The following is a 22,464-nucleotide window of genomic DNA, read 5'->3' as shown; positions in this document are numbered from 1 at the left end:
TTGCGTCTCGATAGCTGTAAGGGTGCGGGAGATATGGGCTTGAAAGTGGTTGAAAGTGAAAGATATTCTATTTCGATTTTAAAATTTTCGAATTCGAATTTAAATTCGAATTGGTTCGATTGTACAACGATTGTAAACGTTCCAGAAAATTGATCAAATTGAAAATAGTTCGTTTGACTGGACGTAAAAAGTCTCTAATTAGTCTGGAAACGGGGGACCTAATTCTTGCATTCTGTGAAAACGGGTAAGATTGGCTATAATGTAATTATCTTAATCTTCACTATCGTTACTTTTTGCCCACAAATAAAACCCAGCGAAGCGGGTCCTTGCAGCAGTATATATATATATATATATATATATATTCTCTGAGACACTGAGAATTCCTAAATCCTTTACTCGGTCTACATTAAAGTTTTCATACTTATTCTCTGGGAGTTCGGACTAAATATAGACGACCACCAAAACCTGCATACACCTGATTTAACAGTATTAACTTTTAATGTCTTTGCTCGACCGCACCAGATTTTTCACTATTATTTCCTGGGACACAATCAATGTGTCTGTGTAATGTGAATAAAGTTCACATTACACAGACACAACAACTACAAGAAGTTTCAGAGAAAGCGGTTGCAATGATAATAAATCGGAAAAACGAGCATCTTCAGAAAATAAGCTTCCAGCTGTATTTCGTGCCTCAAACTTTCTTCGCTGACAGTTTTCAAACGTGTTCTAACGTTCAACGACATAAATGTAAAGCAACGTCATTAAGGCATAAAGTAAAATTCGAAAACTCTTTGCGTGACGATGTTTATTTATCCGATTTATTATCACAGTGACTGTTTCCTCCAAGTAGTTGTAGACTACAACTACTTGGTCAATAAAGTTCACATTACATAGACTACAACTTGTAGTGTATGTAAGGTGAACTTTATTGACAACAACAGTCTTACTGTCAAATCTTCCATTATTCTTATCCCATAACTGATGATTCTTAACTGATGCTTCCACTATTGTTATTCCAGAACTTTTGAAAGTTTTCTTTATTTCTGCCGAGCTCTACTTTTTCAACCTGGTTTCACCACTTACTTATTACATATACAATGAGTATATTGCAATGTATTTTATTCATAAAATTGTCAAAAACTCGATTTTATAAACTAAAAATTAACTTTCCTATACTATAATTTACTCGCCCACCAAGGCTGGTGGGCGAGTAAATTACAGTAGAGAAGGGCAGGTGTTCTGGTGTCTTTTCCTAACTTAAACTGAATGTTTATTTACAAAGTACTAAAACTTTTAAACAGAATACGACAATTAAATACCTTTGACGTGCATGGGGCATTGACGTGTGTCTGTTTATGTACGAACCATTCTTTCTCGGAGTTTGTAGTAAAGCGACATTGATGACATTGCCATAATTTTTCAGAAAATTGCAAACTTTTATCTTTCTCGTTTGTTTCAAGATGTTCCTCTCGAATGGAAGTCGTTGCTGAGATTTCGGCAGAAGAGTGCATTTCACTCTGTTCCGAGATTTTAAAAGATTTTGACGTACCTTCTCCTGTAACATGCTAAACAATTGACAAATATTGTTAATTATGCAATTTTTTTTATACCGTTCTACGATGCTTTTAATTGACAACTAATATTAGAACTACCATAACAATGATAAAATTTCGATGAATAGCATAAAAATTATTTGAATATTTGAAATTCAGGGAAGTCCCGATACTGCCGATACCGATACTTTTCCTTGCGCATCGGATCACATTTGGTTATATTTTTCACGGACAGGTAAAGTGTGTACGAAATTAGATTTTGCAGTCGAATTAAAAACTAAAATTAAATTTTATGCTATTTTTGGTTATGACGAAAAACCACTAAATGTATTATGTGAAATTCTATTTCCAGAATCTATAGTCTACATGTCTAAAGTTTAAATTTCTATTTATATACGTAGATAAATATTTACTTAAACATTGCGCAATAGTTTTGTGTGTGAATCAACTTGGGCAATCAGCGATGTTTAAAATGGGCTACAATTTGGCACCGACATTTGTAAAATTTGTATACAATAAAAAAGTATTTATCTAAAGACACTGTTTACCTCTTTCCCAACGATTTCCTGTGTTTGTTTATTTTGTTAAGTTACGGCAATGAAACACTTCGCTAGGATCCATTCCGAGAAATCTTTTAAGGGTAATTGGCTTTTATTCAGGCGTTACAGACATAGAGAAAAATCTTAAACTTCCAGCCCATCCGGACGAGGTGGGATCCCATGACCCAACTCCCAGGAATCGCTTGGCCAATGGTGGGTCCCGATGTCTTATACACCCTTGTCCCATGTATAGCTGTACTTTCAGACCCCATTAGCGGGACTAAAGATTTGGGGCTTCTTTTGTGTATTTATCTAAATTTAAATAGTAACTGACGCACTGACTTGTGATCTAGATAGCCGGCATTTAATTTTTTAAAATAAGCGAAAAATATTAATTGCTGCAGTTTTAATTGTTTTATTCTTAAAAAATGTTACTTTTTTGTTGAAGTTAAGAGTTAATTTATGTTTTTTATACACGGTGTAGTACTACATGCGCATCAGAGAATTCGGGAAGATCGGTTTTGCTTCCTACGATATCTTGTGTTTATTATATACCTGTATACATACAAATAACTTAATGATAAACGACGTTAGATTAATAAAAGCTCGTGTTTATTCTGTAACTTGATTAATTTTTTTGCATGGAAGTTGTGGATATACCGTATATTTATACGAATTTTTTTACACAGTTTCTTTGGAACGTATCAACTTCTCAAAAAAAGGGAAAGGTGTACTTTCTCAGCAGTAAAAACAAAGCAGCAGACTGAACAGCGACAGCCGGCTAGATTTTCAGTCTCGTAAATCGATAGAGATATTGGCTTTTAAAATATCGATAATTCTGTGGTGTCGGGACATTTCTAGATAAACCACCGCGTAACAAAACAAAAGAAATTTAAAATATCACATAAAAATAATTGGACGAAAAATAATTAAAACGCCTTTAAAAATCTTCAATACTGTGAAAACGTTTGTAAATAACTGTGAATCATACCAATCAACTGCATATTGTTAGAAACTATATTCATGTCATAGCACGTCAATGTTATTATAACAGAAAACACTTCACAATGACCGTTACGAAATCAACACTTTTACAATTAAAAGATTCTTTATACGCAGATTTAGTACAAGTTACTATAGAAAATTAGTACAAATTTTAACTTATTGTTTATTTTAAACTAGGATATTATTCTTATTTAAATATACTTTTATTTACCTGAGACGNTTTCTTCCGTTTACATGATAATTAAAAGCAAACTCGAGGTTGACACCGCTCGAAATACTCGATTAATTATTAAATTCGGCTTTTAACCTTAAACAATTTGATTAATAAACTTACCTGATTAGTTTCTAGATTTCATGAAGAAATTCAGAAAGACCCCGTTCGGTATTTCTATCGGAAGATTCTTTTTCATCAAGAAAAACTTTGCCATGAGAGTGAGTACTTATCTCTGGCGTATTTCATTAAACCCGAATTTACTTTCTCACTGACCATGTGTGCGATGCGTTAGATACATATTAAGAGTTTTTCCAGTATAAAAATTCCCAGTGTGAGAACTTATGTAAACATGATTTTTGCAATTTCACAGTTTAGTTCTAACATTTGCATTTCATATTCTATGTTCTTGTAATTATAAACACTGGCTGGAATAAAATTCTTTCTTATTTTGCAGATGTTATGTGGATTTTATTCTATTTTGTNTTTGCATTTCATATTCTATGTTCTTGTAATTATAAACACTGGCTGGAATAAAATTCTTTCTTATTTTGCAGATGTTATGTGGATTTTATTCTATTTTGTCAACGTTAGTGAAACTAGGCTACGAGAAAAAAAGTGGATGCAACTCGACAGAAAACAACAAAACCAACACTTTCGGCGTTTTATCAGTTTTGGATAATTATAAAAATTAATTTTTCTGTATCGATATTGAAAGGTTGTGTGGATAATTAAAGAGTAAATAGAGACGAATGAAATTACGAGTTGCATTAGAAGACCTCTATGAAATAAGGCGTTGAGTTTCACTGTTTCGAAATTTCATGTTTTTGAACATTAAAAGTGCTAAGTCTGAAATCTTTGTTTGGGCATTACGAGTTTTTGAATTTCTCTCCGTTTTCGGCTAAAGAAAACCCACATCAAATAAATGAAAGCGATTGTGGAATGTTTCCATTGAAATATGCGGAGTATATAACAAGAAATGCAAGAATTAATTTCACACAGGATATGCCTTATTCTCGCCGGCAAATGGCTTACGAAATTTTGAAGAAACAGTTATTGTGACGAACGTCAAAATCTACGACGGTCCATACATGAAATTATTATTTTGCCACTCGTAAAATAAAAACATTATTTCACCTCCACCAGTTTCCAGCGTTTTATATTTACATAATCATTGCTTAGGAGAATTTTACTATTATGATGCGAAGTTATCATTACGTGCGAATGAACGTTCGAGAATTTATTTACATTGTAAAATTATAATTTAAATTAAATGCCATTCATACAAGAAATGTCATAAAAGTTGCATGAAAAAAACTCATAATTTCGTAACTGTAATTATGGTAAATCTTCATTTTCTTAACTTTTCTTTTTAATTTCCTGGCATAGAATTTATAATTTGTGATATTCAATTAATGATTACCATCTTATAAAAGGGTAAATGGATATAATGATTTAACTAAACGAAATTTAGTAATTTTTAAATGAAACATTGTAAATTAAATTGTTATTTTCTGCATTTTGAAATGTCTATTATTGTATGTACGTATTACAATATCAAATAAGTATTAAAAATTCTGAATTTCGTTTCTTATACAGAATATTTATTTTTTTGCATAAATTGTCCAAGCGCTCCTTCTTACAGATAATATAAAAACCTAAAGCCCGGACTATTAATAATATAAAAGTCGTCGTAAGTGTGTGTGAATTTTTTGTAACTCCTGCAGTTTTTGTCCAATCCGGATAAAATTTTGGTTTTATTCGTTTCATATTCTATCGGAAAGTATAGACTAGTTATTTTATCCAAATATTAGTCCAAAATAAACTTTTTATTGATTTCTGACCGGTCATCGCACTTATATCGTAGTGACCTAGGTGACTTTATTTAGTTAATTTTTAAATATTATGGCAAATGGCGTATTTTAAACTTACTTCGTGAATAAACAATATTAAAGTGTGTATTACTAAAGAAAGACAGAACGAAAACCACAATAGAATATTTACTCAGAACATAAAGAATTTGTAATATTTTAATATAAAGGCGTAACTCCTACTATTTCTGTCCATTTTAGGTGAAATTTAGTTTTATTTCTCTTTATATTATCACAAATAGCATGTTTTACAGATATTTACGACTTCCATTCCAAATAATTAATTGAACGTACTATTAAAAAATTGACGTGTATTACTTCATACTTCTGAGAAAAGAGATTAGAGAGCTGTCCGTCTTTTAAGCGACGTACTTAGCCCTTGGAAGTAGGAAAGAAGAGAAAGCATGAGATGTGAAGTGTGAAAAGAAAGAAAGATAGGATAGTGTGAAAGAAGGCATGGGACTCGTGGCGTCTGCATCGGCATTTTTTGAACAAAATAATACAATATATACAATTATAATACAGCTGGAGTCTTTCCAGAGTTTAAGTCCCGACAATGTTTACAATAACTTATATTATGTAAGAAATTAGAAATGCTGATTACATAAGCCCTTGAGGGTAAACAATAATAATTGGAGCAGCGCGGGAATGGGACTATCAATGGTAGTCCTTTCTGCTCCAAATCAAGTGAATGTGGCAAGCATGGCAAGTTGGACTGGTACTTACAGTCTCAACTGCCAAGCAAGGAAAAGAGTATAATTTCAAAGTTTCTTCTCGAAGGATTATTACAATGGTGGGAGACCTTGTAGAATAATTTTAAACCAGTTGGTTAAATTGAAATAATAAAAATATTTACAAGTGACTCATTGCCTTGTTTTGCGTGACCATATACTTCCATGTAGTTTTGTTTCAACGTCCGCTTTCACGCAGAAGTCTCACTCTCTACTCCCCTTTCTTCACCTGTTGTAGTCTGAATTCCTGTATCACTTTCATCATCCTCCCTTCTGATGATGTCTTCCTCTTCTTCCGAGTTGTCAGTCATGTGTTCTTTGTTGTCACTATTTTGTCTGTCATCCTTTTGATGTTTGTTTTTGTGGTTAATTTCAATAAGCACCTTAGTGTCGTTTATATATTTTTCCAAAGCTTTAAACAGGTTTTTATCTGTTACTAGATCAGTGTCTCTCGGGGGCCAATTATGGCCTGCACGTAAGCATTTTTCTATAAAGGTCTCTCGTTGATTATTAAATTTGGTGCATTCCATTAAATAATGGTGAGCGTTGTCTTCTTTAGTGGTATCAATGTCGCAATAGGGATTATCTATTTTCTTGAATCTATGTAAATATGCTTTAAAGTTACCATGATTTGTTATACATTGTGTGATCCCAAATGAGAGATTAAAAACTTTGTTTTGTAATCTGTCTTTTATGTTAGGGAAGTACTTGAAACAATTGCGGCCAGTTGTAGATGTTGTCCATTCCTGTTGCCATATTTTTTCCGTTATATTCTTAATTTGTTTTTTAATTTCCTTTATTGGAATCCTTGTATAGATCCTATTTATGTCAGTTCTTGTCGCTCTTTTGGCTAATTCATCCGCCATCTCATTTCCTTTATGGCCTTGATGGCCTGGAATCCAGCTGAAAGTGATGTTCCGGATTCTTTGTATTTTTTCAGATATCTGTATCAATTCATTTGTTAATTTAGTTTTCCTGTTTTTTGTTTTAAGAATTGACAGAGCCGTTTGGCTATCCGTATGAATGTTTAATTCACCTCTATAATGATTTTTATTTTTGTAAATGTGATCCAGAGCTTTATATATGGCAAATGTCTCAGCTTGCACAGTTGTACAGTAATCCGCTATTTTGAATGAACCTTGATACATTGTATTTCCATTTTTTCCTTTAATTATGATTCCACTTCCCACCCCTGTGCTAGTTCTCGATCCATCTGTGTATATGTTTATGATGTTTCTTTTGTCGGTGGCTTCTTTGTAGTTCAATTTTATTTTGTATGTCTCTTTTTCTGCTGGATTGGCAATGATTGTTGTTTTGTCTATGTCTTCCGTATCATTTTCTATAATTGTTTTGATTAGTTGTTTGTTATCGGGGAGTTGGCCTTTCTTTATTTCCGTCGTTATCTGTTCTTCTGTTTTAAACTTGTTTTTTCCTTTGATTAGGCTTCTTTCCCATATGATGTCCTTGGCAGCCAGATGTATTGGTTTTAATTTGGCCATCACCAATAGGGCGTCCGTAGGAGAAGTTCTATATGCCCTGCATATTCTAATGGCAGCTTTTCTTTGTATTGTTGTTAATTTCTTTTTATTATAGTTTTTCTCCAGTGCTTCTCCCCATACTTGTACTCCGTATAATATTCCCGGTTCAATGGCTCCTTTGTAGATGAGACGGGCATTCTTTGGGCCCAGACCCCAGGTGTTTCTGCTGATGTGTTCAATCAGATTCGTTCTTTCTATCATTTTACCATATACTTCGTGTACATGCGTCTTCCAGTTTAAATTCCTGTCAAAAAAGATTCCTAGATATTTTAACGTTTGGACATTTTTTATGTTTTTGCCTCCNAGTAATTACGGTATATATATATATATATATATATATATTCTCTGAGACACTGAGAATTCCTAAATCCTTTACTCGGTCTACATTAAAGTTTTCATACTTATTCTCTGGGAGTTCGGACTAAATATAGACGACCACCAAAACCTGCATACACCTGATTTAACAGTATTAACTTTTAATGTCTTTGCTCGACCGCACCAGATTTTTCACTATTATTTCCTGGGACACAATCAATGTGTCTGTGTAATGTGAATAAAGTTCACATTACACAGACACAACAACTACAAGAAGTTTCAGAGAAAGCGGTTGCAATGATAATAAATCGGAAAAACGAGCATCTTCAGAAAATAAGCTTCCAGCTGTATTTCGTGCCTCAAACTTTCTTCGCTGACAGTTTTCAAACGTGTTCTAACGTTCAACGACATAAATGTAAAGCAACGTCATTAAGGCATAAAGTAAAATTCGAAAACTCTTTGCGTGACGATGTTTATTTATCCGATTTATTATCACAGTGACTGTTTCCTCCAAGTAGTTGTAGACTACAACTACTTGGTCAATAAAGTTCACATTACATAGACTACAACTTGTAGTGTATGTAAGGTGAACTTTATTGACAACAACAGTCTTACTGTCAAATCTTCCATTATTCTTATCCCATAACTGATGATTCTTAACTGATGCTTCCACTATTGTTATTCCAGAACTTTTGAAAGTTTTCTTTATTTCTGCCGAGCTCTACTTTTTCAACCTGGTTTCACCACTTACTTATTACATATACAATGAGTATATTGCAATGTATTTTATTCATAAAATTGTCAAAAACTCGATTTTATAAACTAAAAATTAACTTTCCTATACTGTAATTTACTCGCCCACCAAGGCTGGTGGGCGAGTAAATTACAGTAGAGAAGGGCAGGTGTTCTGGTGTCTTTTCCTAACTTAAACTGAATGTTTATTTACAAAGTACTAAAACTTTTAAACAGAATACGACAATTAAATACCTTTGACGTGCATGGGGCATTGACGTGTGTCTGTTTATGTACGAACCATTCTTTCTCGGAGTTTGTAGTAAAGCGACATTGATGACATTGCCATAATTTTTCAGAAAATTGCAAACTTTTATCTTTCTCGTTTGTTTCAAGATGTTCCTCTCGAATGGAAGTCGTTGCTGAGATTTCGGCAGAAGAGTGCATTTCACTCTGTTCCGAGATTTTAAAAGATTTTGACGTACCTTCTCCTGTAACATGCTAAACAATTGACAAATATTGTTAATTATGCAATTTTTTTTATACCGTTCTACGATGCTTTTAATTGACAACTAATATTAGAACTACCATAACAATGATAAAATTTCGATGAATAGCATAAAAATTATTTGAATATTTGAAATTCAGGGAAGTCCCGATACTGCCGATACCGATACTTTTCCTTGCGCATCGGATCACATTTGGTTATATTTTTCACGGACAGGTAAAGTGTGTACGAAATTAGATTTTGCAGTCGAATTAAAAACTAAAATTAAATTTTATGCTATTTTTGGTTATGACGAAAAACCACTAAATGTATTATGTGAAATTCTATTTCCAGAATCTATAGTCTACATGTCTAAAGTTTAAATTTCTATTTATATACGTAGATAAATATTTACTTAAACATTGCGCAATAGTTTTGTGTGTGAATCAACTTGGGCAATCAGCGATGTTTAAAATGGGCTACAATTTGGCACCGACATTTGTAAAATTTGTATACAATAAAAAAGTATTTATCTAAAGACACTGTTTACCTCTTTCCCAACAATTTCCTGTGTTTGTTTATTTTGTTAAGTTACGGCAATGAAACACTTCGCTAGGATCCATTCCGAGAAATCTTTTAAGGGTAATTGGCTTTTATTCAGGCGTTACAGACATAGAGAAAAATCTTAAACTTCCAGCCCATCCGGACGAGGTGGGATCCCATGACCCAACTCCCAGGAATGCTTGGCCAATGGTGGGTCCCGATGTCTTATACACCCTTGTCCCATGTATAGCTGTACTTTCAGACCCATTAGCGGGACTAAAGATTTGGGGCTTCTTTTGTGTATTTATCTAAATTTAAATAGTAACTGACGCACTGACTTGTGATCTAGATAGCCGGCATTTAATTTTTTAAAATAAGCGAAAAATATTAATTGCTGCAGTTTTAATTGTTTTATTCTTAAAAAATGTTACTTTTTTGTTGAAGTTAAGAGTTAATTTATGTTTTTTATACACGGTGTAGTACTACATGCGCATCAGAGAATTCGGGAAGATCGGTTTTGCTTCCTACGATATCTTGTGTTTATTATATACCTGTATACATACAAATAACTTAATGATAAACGACGTTAGATTAATAAAAGCGCGTGTTTATTCTGTAACTTGATTAATTTTTTTGCATGGAAGTTGTGGATATACCGTATATTTATACGAATTTTTTTACACAGTTTCTTTGGAACGTATCAACTTCTCAAAAAAAGGGAAAGGTGTACTTTCTCAGCAGTAAAAACAAAGCAGCAGACTGAACAGCGACAGCCGGCTAGATTTTCAGTCTCGTAAATCGATAGAGATATTGGCTTTTAAAATATCGATAATTCTGTGGTGTCGGGACATTTCTAGATAAACCACCGCGTAACAAAACAAAAGAAATTTAAAATATCACATAAAAATAATTGGACGAAAAATAATTAAAACGCCTTTAAAAATCTTCAATACTGTGAAAACGTTTGTAAATAACTGTGAATCATACCAATCAACTGCATATTGTTAGAAACTATATTCATGTCATAGCACGTCAATGTTATTATAACAGAAAACACTTCACAATGACCGTTACGAAATCAACACTTTTACAATTAAAAGATTCTTTATACGCAGATTTAGTACAAGTTACTATAGAAAATTAGTACAAATTTTAACTTCTTGTTTATTTTAAACTAGGATATTATTCTTATTTAAATATACTTTTATTTACCTGAGACGGAAATTGTTTTTCTACTGTCGAATGAATTATTCCCTTGTGTTCGTTTAATTTATCTTGTCGTGTAAACCTTCGAAAACAATAATCACAGTGAAACGGTTTTTTCCCCGTATGATTTCTCTCGTGACGTTTTAAATCAGATAGAAATGCGAAAGGTTTCGAGCAAATGTTGCATCGATATTTTTCCAAATTTAGATATCTCGGCAAAATCTAAGCCAAAATTATATTATAAAAACTACTGCTTTATATAAAAAATATCAAAGGCTTATATAATATCGAAAACATTAGACAAAAAGGTGGTATTATGTACTTACGGGTACGTATTAATCTATGTGATGTTCACGTTTTTTAACAGACATAAGTTAATTCGAGATGGCGATGCGTGAAATACGGACCCCGTCGGTGCTTTTAATATGGAATCTCTCTTTGCCAGCAGACATTCGTCCGGAGCAATTCGTGAAAAAGACACTAGGTAAAAAGTGAATTCTTCTTGTGAATATCGAAAAAGAGCTGCTGGAATATATATTGCTGATGGAAATCATATTTTCTATTATTTATAAAAGCATTTTTTCGATAAAATACATTGGAGTAAATGATTATTTAATTATTTAACATTCTTTGTACTTTCCTATTTTTTTGATACATTAAAGCATTTTTTTGAAAACATACAGTAAGATTCCATATTACCACTTGGTTTTCCCTAAGGCTACTTTCTGACATTTTGTACAAAAGCCTTCAAAAACTATACTTATAGTTACACTAGCGAAAAATCCAATTAGGAACATTTAGTTTAATAGTTACCACTACTTTTGGTACAGAAAATGTAGGTGTGGTTACGATACCTTGTTTACAATTCACTATAATGAAAATGGGGTTCCATAATACCACCTTCTCCTTTACTAATATACCTTTTCGATATACACACATTAGTACAAGAATTAGAATCAACGAAATAAAATTTTTTAATTGTTACTTCTAAATAAAGAAAATGCAATAAAAATGTCTGACAAACACGAGTAATCTGAACACTTGAAAGTGTAAATTACAATAAGAAAATGACATCAACTTGAAATTCTTAATAGTCATTTTAAATGTTATTTGTTTGTACGAATGTAGATTGAATTTTCTTCAAAAATTTCCCAATAAATACTTACTTTTTCGAGGATATTCGATTTTTTCGAATGTTTTACCAAAATATGTCTGTCTAAATTGCTTTTCCATGCAGTCGAATAATCGCAATAGCTACATTTATAAAGTCCTTTTTTTGAGTGATTATTTTGGTGTCTTCTAAAATTTGCTCTATCTACCGTAGAATAATCACACTCCTCGCATTTGAATTTTTTTTCGTTCGAATGTATTAACTTGTGTATATTCAAATGGGAGATCCGAGTAAACTGTTTTCGACACACGTCACAAGTCAACCTTTCGCACTTCGGATTCTCCTTCAGATGTTCGAGGAACTGCGCTTCGTTTGCAAAGTTATTTTGGCAAACTATGCATTTAATGCTGCCGTTTGTGTCAGTTGTAGCGACCTCCTTATAAACAAATATATCGATATAATTACATATATTATTCATATTTTTATGTTAGAATATTTAGATCGATAGAAGTTTTTTAAGTTTAACAATTGTAAAATTTTCTATTTTGATCATTGAAAGACATGTAACTCAAGAATACGAAAGGTGTTTTCAAGTTTAAATAATTTCAGTAATGACACTTACCATTCCCTCGAGTTGTGACAATTTCTGGTTTGAAAAAGTACGACAAATGCTTTGATTATTGGTAAAATGCAATTATTAACATTGCGTTGTTAAATGAAATAATGTTCATTGTGTTAATGGAAGACACAACAATATAAATACTTTTCGAGAAATCGAATCGAAAGGAAACAAATTATTAAATATTTGTATAAACAAAATATGAAGGAAACTCGTTTTAAATTTAACAAAACTTTAATTCGTTCCCAAAACTGACTTGTTCTTAAACAAAAACAAATTTCTTTATAAAAAACAATATGAAACGGATTAATTTGTTCCCGGTTCCAAAAACAGTCTTTTTGTTTTGCCTTTTTAGCTGTATATCATGTATAAAAATGCCTACAAATGCAATATAACATAATATTAACTACACCTATACTATCTGTATCTATTCTAAATATATATTAAGTAATAAACTATAAGAAAATTTCACAAATTAAATCTACGTTTTTATTGTTTTTTCTTTTGTAAAACAAATATAAACACGCAATTAAACTAAATTTATGAAAATTAGTACACATTTAATCATGTATTAAAATACGTACATTAAAAACATCATAACACAATAAATTTTACAATTATCATAATTTATTGGCATAAGACGACTCGGAATTTTAACTGTTTGTGCGTTTTTACCCGTAATACGTGCAAAAGAAAACTCATTTCGCATTAAAGAATTAAATATGTTAATCGCTTTGTTATGTAGTATTTTGGCACTCATTTTAATTATTTTGATTTTCCTGTTTAAATACAGAAAAAGAGTGTTTCTCATAATATGTAAATTCGTCACTAAAAATAATTCATAAACATTTGAGGAAAATCTGAATGCAGCGTAAACGGATTTTGAATGTCTCTACATCGCGAATTGGGCCTAAACAGAGTACGTAAACAAATCGGAAGCACACTGCAGCGTTCGATGGTACGAAACGTATATCAACGTCCGTAGTGTGTGCCCTGTTTTCTTTTCGAATCGTATATTGCTTATCGAATGCAGCAAAAGTATAAAATACCCAATAATACGGCATATTCAGGTGACAAATTAATGAATTTCTGCTGTTATTGAATACGAAGCTTTGTAATAATTTTACTCTGTTAAAACATAATTTAGTCCAATACAAAAGAATGTACAATGTTGCAGTATGATTTAATTTGCTTCGAGACGAAAAATATTTTATTTTATCGCTACATTTTCATTCGTACCACACAAAAACTATTTCTGCAAATTCGTTAAGCGAAAAACCTTCCACATAATCGAAATTGTACTTGTCAGGAAGATTCAACACTTGAAATGCGAGAAAATACCGAAAAACAACAAAGGTAACGAAAGGAAATTCTGCTTTGAACGCTTCCAGTATTGCATTTACACTTTTCTTCAATATGCTAAAAAAATGAATGCGAAACATTTCTTTTGCACTTTTCAGTATATAAAGTGAAAAATGTAATAATAATTAGGTGTATACAAATTAAATACTTAATTACCTTACGAAAGATTGCTATTTTCTTATACAGAATGTCTTCGGTAACGTCTTTCCATAAAGTACACACTTGGCCACACTGTTGTCCCGATCGTCCAAATATTTAAATATGTGTAGTAGAACTTCGGGTATTTTCAACACACGAGAGAAGATTTCTTCAGACGTTGACAACGTCTCCTCTGTCAATGCATCCTTATTATTGATTTTGAAAATTTTCTATAAAGAACAATTAATTTTAGAATTACTGTAATACAGTAATGTGTTGTTCTCAATATTTAATTAACTATAAAAACAATATAATTCTTAAAAAAAGCAATTATGTAGATTTTCTAGTGGAATATAGAACNTATTATTGATTTTGAAAATTTTCTATAAAGAACAATTAATTTTAGAATTACTGTAATACAGTAATGTGTTGTTCTCAATATTTAATTAACTATAAAAACAATATAATTCTTAAAAAAAGCAATTATGTAGATTTTCTAGTGGAATATAGAACGATATATAAATACGATAAGTAAACGTTTCAAGTTTAATTAAATTTTTACTTAAATTTCGTAAAACTATTGATTTTTAGTATTTTTTTTTTTTAATTTGCTTTTTATAAAACACATTTTATAGACATTTCGAAAACAAACCACCTAACTTCTTAGGTGCTTTGCTTATATTTAATCCATCCATTTAAAAAAATGGTGAACGTGGCCTGACCGAGATAGTTAACCTCCACTACAAACAAATACAGACATTGTGAGAGTGTTTGTACAAATACTAAGAAACATCACAGTTACGTAAAACAGTAACTCCAGCAGACTCAAATAATACACCATTAAATTTACATTCGCAACGTATGGACACGACACAACATATAAATAGCAAGACACCATTAAGCAATCGTGGGTACGAAAGGCACTCCGTGGCAGACATCCCTAAGACCTGGCCCAAGATTTTGTTGACAAAACTGCGTCAAACAGCTGATTAGCTCGAAAATGCTTCTTTGTGGAGACGGAAGGATTCGTGATTGCCATACAGGATTAGGTCATAAATACTAAAAACTACAGAAAACACATACTCAAAGATCAACAATCACAAATGACACATGAGAAAAATGTCACATCGTGCCAGAAACCATACAACGCATCACTTCTGGTTGCAGCCTCTTGGCCACAGAAAGACAATTCAGATAGACATAATCAAGTAGCAAATACATCTAGAGCTTGTAAACAAACACAAATTATTAGACATCCACGAACCATACTATAAATACGTTCAACAGACAACAGTGCCGGCCCGAGAAAAGTTTTAGGATGGAGCGAGATCCTATTATGGCGCCCTCTTGTTTGCCCGTAATTCATACCGTTTAATTTTCTTTACCACTGAGGCACCCCCTAAGACTTAGCGCCTGGAGCGGCTGCTCCGTTCGCCCTATGGTAGGGCCGGCTCTGTCAGACAATATTGGAAAACTACAAGCACAAAATGTTCTACAACAGCCATAATCACAGATAAAACAATTTACCACAACAGACCAGACATCACACTCACTGACAAACACAATAAAATCACATACATTATTGTCATGTCTGTTCCAAACACTCGCAATGTACAAAATACATGCAGTGAGAAAAATCAGCGAGTACGCAGAACTCGCCCATGTAATAAGATATCGTGGACGATGGATAGGGTGTTTATTGTCTAGTACCTGACGTTCTCTCCACTACAGGTGTCATAACACACACAGTACACAAAAGCCTGGGAACATTAAAAGCGAATAGAAACACATACATTACACAACAGAAAGCCGCTATATTGAATACATGCCACATATCGTTAGAAAATTCCTGAATACAGATACACATTGACACATTATTTAGTTTTTGTTTTGATTTGAAGTTACTATGTCTTGACTCTGGTACACAGCCATCGGTGTCAACCGAGTGTAACTCACAAAACTCAACATAATAGTAATAATAGGTTTATGGCGTTACGAAATTCTATTAATAGCATCATATCATACGTTTTTGAGGGGAATAACATTTTAGTGTGCCGTATTGAGTCATGTCGAGTCATAGATGTGCCGCGAGTAGAAAAACGTTGCCGAACACTGACCTACGAGATCGATTCGGACGGTTACGTCAAAATCCACGTGCAGACAACTAAAGGTAAGGATTTCGCTTCCCCCCGGACGACGTTGGCCGTCGACGGTGTATTAAACGGAGAGGAACTTCTTTCAGATTGTCCGAAGCCAGTCAACGTCCTGGCCATCGTTCTGGGAGTGATCGAAGGAATCGTGGCCGTGCGTCCGACCCCACTGACGATCTGGAAGCTGCTGACCACCCAGTGGCGTACCGTGGGTGTCAGCCGCCCGGGGCGAAAAAAAATTTCGGCCCCCCTTATTTAGGCATTTCAATTTAAAAGACCAAATTCAGTTTTGTCACAGAACAAGCAATGAAAAATTCGGTGGTAGTGCAGCGACCTGTTTAAAATAGTTCTATTGAATATTAGTGGTGTCTATGAACGCGAATGAATCGTACAAGCAAGAAAAAAAAAGTCAACAGGTTTCGCAGGATTTCCTCGGATGAGAAAATTACTAGTTCACCCGTACGGCGAGCCGATTCCTAAACTGACGGGACGATAGCACTATCGTAGGCGCAATGCAAGTATAGATTAGGTTGTTCCAAATTTTTACAAGACATTATTATTATTTATTGTAAAATTTTGTCGCCCCCTAAAAGATAATTTTTCCGCCCCACTACGGTACGCTACTGTGACCACCATCCACGACAGGAGGGAGTTCGCCAAGTTCGAGAAGGAGAGGCAAATAGCCAAGTGGGACACGATGAGTTCGTTTCTTCTTTGGGTCGGGACGTATCCGGTTCCCCAATGACGAGTCCGCTCTTTCTTTTTCAGGGAGAGAATCCGATCTACAAACAGGCCACCTCCACCTTCAAGAATCCCACTTACGGAGGCAAGCAGTGAGCCCCAACAGTCAGGCGTCTAGTTTATAACCACTCTAACCCTTTTCTTTTGGCTAATTTGCGTCTGTTCTAACCGGGTTTCGGTCGGTCCCCGTCTAAAGATCTGATAGTCTTCGTTTTTAACCTTTTCGTTTTAATTTATGTCACGCGTGGGTCGACGGGGTCGACCGGACTGCCCGGTCGGCCTCCTTTTCCTACTTTTAATCGCGGTTCGTCTTCCGTTTCCGGCTCCGGGAGCGGGCGACTTCCGTCCGCGACGGCCCCCTCCGTCTTCCTCGGTCGTCGAGTGGGCGACGGCTCCCCGCCGGCCTTGGCGCCAGGCAAGCGGCAAGCGGGAGAAATTCCCTGCCGCCGCCTTTGGCGCGACGCGTGGCGGACAGCGCGTCGCCTTTTGTACAGGAAGAACGGCGGTCCCAAGGGTCGACTTTTGTAGAACCGGAAATCGTCTTCCGCTTTTGTTTAATAAAATTATTTAATACCGAACGTCTGCTATTTTATTCCTTAAAAGGGAAGAGCTTCTGCCGTTTATAGCCAATGCGGTAGATGGGAACCCGGTTACAGCGTTTTCTCCTCTATTTTATTTATTTTCCAGAATATGCATTTCCAATCTGCGACTAGTTTAGTTATATCTTAGTAACAGTAGAAATATTCAAATCCTCGACATCCTTCAATACGAAGGAAAGCTTTTAATTAAAATATTTTTACGTAAGACGGACAAATCGATATAAATTTTAATTAAGTCCTTAAGGTAATGTTTCGCCAATTAAAATATCGTCAATATAAATCAACTAGTTTTTAATATACAATGCAATCGAATTTCATACTTAATTAGTTATCAGCACGCAACGTTTGTACTAATATCGATGGATACGCTTGTTTCAGATCAAACGGAATCAATACGTAATCAATACGTAATCAGTGCGAGGCTTAGATGAAATACTCTACTGCTCAATCTTATATAATATTTGTCATTGGTGTACGTCTGCCATCCGAACAAATGTTTGTCGGTGTTTAAACATCAGTATTAGCTCCTTGTGAGAATTTAAAAAATATATTATTCCAGCGAATTGAAAATTTTAAAACCAATTCTTTTCTAATTACAGTCGGGTTAAATTACAGTCGCTAATGGATTCGGGTGTAAATGCCGGGTGTCCAGTTTGTCAGATCGACTTTGTTCTTCGAGCGGCCAAAGTCTTCGCCGCGAATATAATTATGGACTGCAACTGCCGGAAGAACGAAAGAAAACGGAAATTTCGTTTTTTCCTGAGCAAAGCTTACGCGTTTTACGAAAACACAGTACAACTTTTTTTGCGGACTATAACAATTCGACATTTTCTGGAAATCTTTTTCGAAGGCGTGACGTGCAGTGAGTGGGTATACGTTTACGGAACCGACAATACTTTTATCAGATTGATATATTTAATTGCTTGTCTGTTTTGTGCTGTTCTTTTCGGCATATTTAAAAGAAGAAAACTGTACTTCGAATACAAGAAAAGCTCTTACGAAGAAGAAACCTCCTTAAACAAATACTTCGAAGCACTTTCATTTTTTTTACTTATAGTCTACTTCATTGCCATAATTATTATATCTGTAATGACTGATATATTTGGTTTTCCAATCACGAGAGAAAAGAAATCTCCCGAGGAAGCGGCATTTTGCGTAATTTTTATGAATGTTAGTTTCATGTATTGCTACGCTGTTATTTTTCTTTTTGTCTTGCAAGGTTTCCTCGTTGGATTTACAATGTTCGAAAGATTAAAAACTCTGTCAACGGCGATGAAGAATTTCCACGCCAAACACAGTCGTTTGGAGATCTTCTTAAACAGTTGCGTAGAAAAGCACACGGAAATTTTGGACTGTTTTCTACAGGTGAACGAGGTGTGCGAATACGTCTTTCCTCTGATCTACGCCGTGGCTCTCTACGTCAATTGTTTTCTCATTTACGTGGTGACATTCATCGACATAAACTTGCTTGTGAGAATCCTCATTTCGGCTTTATGTTTAGCCTTATTTTTATTGACTTTTCTACTTTCTTTTGCTTTGTCCCGTTTAACATCTGAGGTAAGCGCTATCTTCCTTTACGTAATAAAAATAGAAAATAAATAAATACGTTTCTCGTGTGGATAATTTTCATTTTTAAATTACTATATCGTCATTCGAATTAAATGGCTATGACGCATTACTTTTACGATTTATTATTTTGTTTTTTAGTACTCGCATCCCAAGTAATATGAGGGAAACTTGCAATACGAAAACAGTAGGCTAATAATGAGCAGAAATTTCATTATTATAATATTTTATAGTGGAAGACAAAATAATGTTTTTGCTGTTTTTGCTTTATAGTAGTGGTCTAGTCCCCAACCAATTGTATTAGAAATGAGAATAATATTCTTGCCAAAAGTTGCAAACACCAGATAATGCTTTCAAGTCCAATCCTGAAAGATGTTTGCACTGACCTGTTTAACATTCTCAAAAAGTATTTTGAAATTTTATGGAATTGTGGATGTTGTAGTTTATTTTCAATAGATTATTATAACAAAAGATAAGAGAAACAACTATATATTGGCATTAGAGAAAAATATGTTTAATTCATGAGTAGTTTCGACAGTATATAACTGTTCTCTTCAGGCAACATGGCAAATATTACATTAGAAACAACCGCGAAACGCCAATTTTTCTTTTCATCACTTTCTTCTTCGTCTCGGTATCCAATTATTACCTTTTCCACTATTTAATTTAATGTTCCCACTGTGTCGAGACTAGAGGAGCTTTCCTTCGTGGTTAGAGTGTACGAACGAGCCAAAGTAAAGCAAAGCTTCCTGGCCCGTTAAAGAGCTTGCCGAATTCGTAACAGGCTTCGTAAAGAAGAGCCCCACTTAAGCTTAGTGCGCACTGAGCCCAATTCGCTGGCGAAAGCGAAAAACAGAGCGAATTACACGTCAGACACGACGTGGTTTCCGGCAAATTTTGTCATTTCGCTAACGTGTGAAGTAACATTTAGTGTCATAGAGCAAAAAGACCTAATTTAAAATTTAATTTAAGCAATTTATGCTATTTCTTATTTAATTGCGTGGGACGTGTAAAATTTTATGCAATTCCAAACCATAATATAACTAACATATAAGTTCAAATAGAAAATCGCACCTTTTATGGCTACTCTCTCTATTAAAACAGCATTTATAGAGTCATCTGGTAGGATATTTTATTTTACGGTTGCACCACACAGACTGTTTTAAATTTTGCCGGAGAAATTAAGGAACTCGTTGCTGAAGTTTTTTTATTTTCGTGTTGTATCTGAATGAATACCGTTTTTAATCGCTCATATAATATATTTTACAATGCAGAGTTTAACGCGAACTTATTCTAAAAAATAGTTAAAAGAATATAAATTAAATTAATTTTCATTTCTTTTTCAGTTGTACAATAGCTTCATAGAAATCAGAAGATTTTCTTCCATCCACATGAAAATTGAAAGCAAACTAAAGGTTGACATCGGTCGAAATACTCGATTAATTATCAAATTCGCTTTTTAACCGTAAACAATTTGATTAATAAACTTATTTGATTAGTTTCTAGATTTCATGAAGAGATTCGGAAAGACCCCGATTGGTATTTCTATTGGAGGATTCTTCTTCATCAAGAAAAACTTTGTCATGAGAGTGAGTACTTCTTTCTGGTGTATTTCGTTATACACGAATTTAGTTTTTCACTGACGATGTGTGTCATGCGTTAGACACATATTAACATTTTTTACAAAATTTAAATATTGTGTTCAAGTATAATAATTTATTTAAATTTTTATGCTTGAACACAATATTTAAATATTAAATTTCAGTTCTAGCATCTGAGTTTCACATTCCGTGTTCTTGTAATTATAAATACTGGCTGGAATAAAAGACTTTCTTATTTTACAGATGTTAAGTGGATTTTATTCTATTTTGTCAACGTTACTGAAGCTCGGCAACGAGAAAGAAAGTGGATGCATCTCGACAGAAAGCAACAAAACCGATTCCTTCGGCATATTGTCAGTTTTGGATAATTTTTAATTTCCTCTTCTATAAAGTTCCCATCGTCAGAAACGAACCGATTTCGTAGAGAAACCGCACCGATGGTTTCCACTGCACCCAGGGCCGTGTGGTAGATTTTTTTCAGTATGATGCGAGTCTTCGAAATGCCGCCGCTTAAATAATTTTTTTTTAGAATAATCTTCGATTGTGTTTATTTTTAAGTGCACAAAATGTACGAATACTATTTTTATTTTGAAAATATAAACTATTATAAAATATTGATATCGACTATCAACTACAGCAATCTACTACACTTTTTACACTTCTAATTTTAACTGTAGCAAATTCGTTAATTAGGGACGTGTAGTTTAGAGTGGCAGCTAATGTAGATTCAATAGAAATAAATGATAGATTTCAAAGTTTCGTTTGGCGTATTGAACTTCTTCAGTAGTGTTATATTAATTTTAATTTGGAGAAACTTCTTTTTCCGCTAGCTACAGAGGCAGGGAGTGTTAATAAAATTGACGCTTTTTCCTTCTGGCTCTAACTTCGGTTTCGGCAAGAAATTCCGTATCGCATTCGAAATTCTTCGCAATCACATCAGCAGCAATTTTCATCGGATCGTATCCCGATTGTCTGTAACTTTTCACTTTTTGTATGATTTCTGATAGCATCCTTACACAATCTGACAAATTTATAGTTACAGATTGCAATAGCTTCGAGACTAAATTTATTTTAAACTAGCTGCAAGGACCCGCTTCGCTGGGTTTTTATTTGAATGTAATATACTTTTTATATATATATAAAAGACTGTTTTTCTAAGTAATCTAGAATCTAGCTGCAAGGACTCGCTTCTCTGGGCAAAAAGTAACAATAGTGAAGATTAAGATAATTACATTATAGCTAATCTTACCCGTTTTCACAGAATGCATAAATTAGGTCCCCTGTTTCCAGACTAATTAGAGAACTTTCACGTCCAGTCAAATAAACTATTTTCAACGTTTCTGGAACGTTTACAATCGTTCTATAATCGAACCAATGTTCGAATTAAATTCGAACAAAACATTCGAAATAGAAAGCCACTTTCAACCACTTTCAGCCTCATATCTCCCGCACCGTTATAGCTATCGCGACGCAACCACCCCTATGCACGAATGGAGACTTGGGGCTACTACCACATACAAACACCATTCACGTGCGATGTGTAGTTTTGGTGGAAAAGTGAAATATAGGGACACACACGTCTATTTATATATATATATATATAAAATGTCGTGCCAAAGAATTACACCGCATATAAACTTGTAATTTTTAATATTTTTTGCTAATCCTCTCGCTTTAACTTTAGTTTCTGCATCTCTGTTGACATCTTCTATTATTTGGAATAACGCATTATAGATTTCGCAAGTTGAAATCGCCGCTTGACCACCCATTGAGTAGCGCTCAATGGTTTTAGAGTTAATTGTGAAACATATTTTTTTAGCACTTCCCAACGCTTTGTAGAAGC

At 33.9% G+C, this 22,464-nt stretch overlaps 3 protein-coding genes across 3 annotated transcripts in view; all 3 read right to left on the bottom strand.

Annotated features, from left to right (window-relative positions):
- The window catches only part of LOC111622215, a 10,534-nt gene extending 8,992 nt beyond the window's left edge, over positions 1-1,542 (bottom strand). The window contains exon 1 of the mRNA XM_023364565.1: positions 1,323-1,542. Coding sequence (XP_023220333.1) covers positions 1,323-1,514 — 192 coding nt within the window. The 5' untranslated portion in view covers positions 1,515-1,542. The remainder of the gene's footprint in view (positions 1-1,322) is intronic.
- Positions 1,543-6,104: 4,562 nt separating this feature from the next.
- LOC111622233 lies at positions 6,105-7,652 on the bottom strand. Its single transcript, XM_023364586.1, has one exon. It carries the CDS (start codon positions 7,650-7,652, stop codon positions 6,105-6,107), a length of 1,548 nt encoding a protein of 515 aa, XP_023220354.1.
- Positions 7,653-8,669: 1,017 nt separating this feature from the next.
- On the bottom strand, positions 8,670-12,509 carry LOC111622210 (zinc finger protein 468-like). The gene is made up of 4 exons (XM_023364562.1): positions 12,468-12,509; positions 11,901-12,278; positions 10,741-10,956; positions 8,670-8,999 (listed from the first exon to the last, which is right to left on the bottom strand). The coding sequence occupies exons 1-4, from the start codon at positions 12,468-12,470 to the stop codon at positions 8,709-8,711; spliced, it is 888 nt and encodes a 295-aa protein (XP_023220330.1). The 5' UTR covers positions 12,471-12,509; the 3' UTR covers positions 8,670-8,708.
- Positions 12,510-22,464: the final 9,955 nt, after the last annotated feature.

Source organism: Centruroides sculpturatus, unplaced genomic scaffold, assembly GCF_000671375.1.
Source record: "Centruroides sculpturatus isolate CEXI.00-Female unplaced genomic scaffold, Cexi_2.0 scaffold219, whole genome shotgun sequence".
Taxonomy (NCBI): Eukaryota; Metazoa; Arthropoda; class Arachnida; order Scorpiones; family Buthidae; genus Centruroides; species Centruroides sculpturatus.
This window is presented reverse-complemented; position numbering and strand designations above follow the sequence as displayed.

What these genes read in the sequence shown, in the direction of transcription:
- LOC111622233 (XM_023364586.1), bottom strand. Translation starts at nt 7,652, where the DNA reads ATGATAGAAAGAACGAATCTGATTGAACACATCAGCAGAAACACCTGG.
- LOC111622210 (XM_023364562.1), bottom strand. An exon ending in AATCGAATATCCTCGAAAAA is followed by an intron (nt 10,957 to 11,900) that starts GTAAGTATTTAT and finishes ATTTTGGCTTAG; the next exon opens with ATTTTGCCGAGATATCTAAA. An exon ending in AAAAACAATTTCCGTCTCAG is followed by an intron (nt 9,000 to 10,740) that starts GTAAATAAAAGT and finishes TCAATTGTTTAG; the next exon opens with CATGTTACAGGAGAAGGTAC.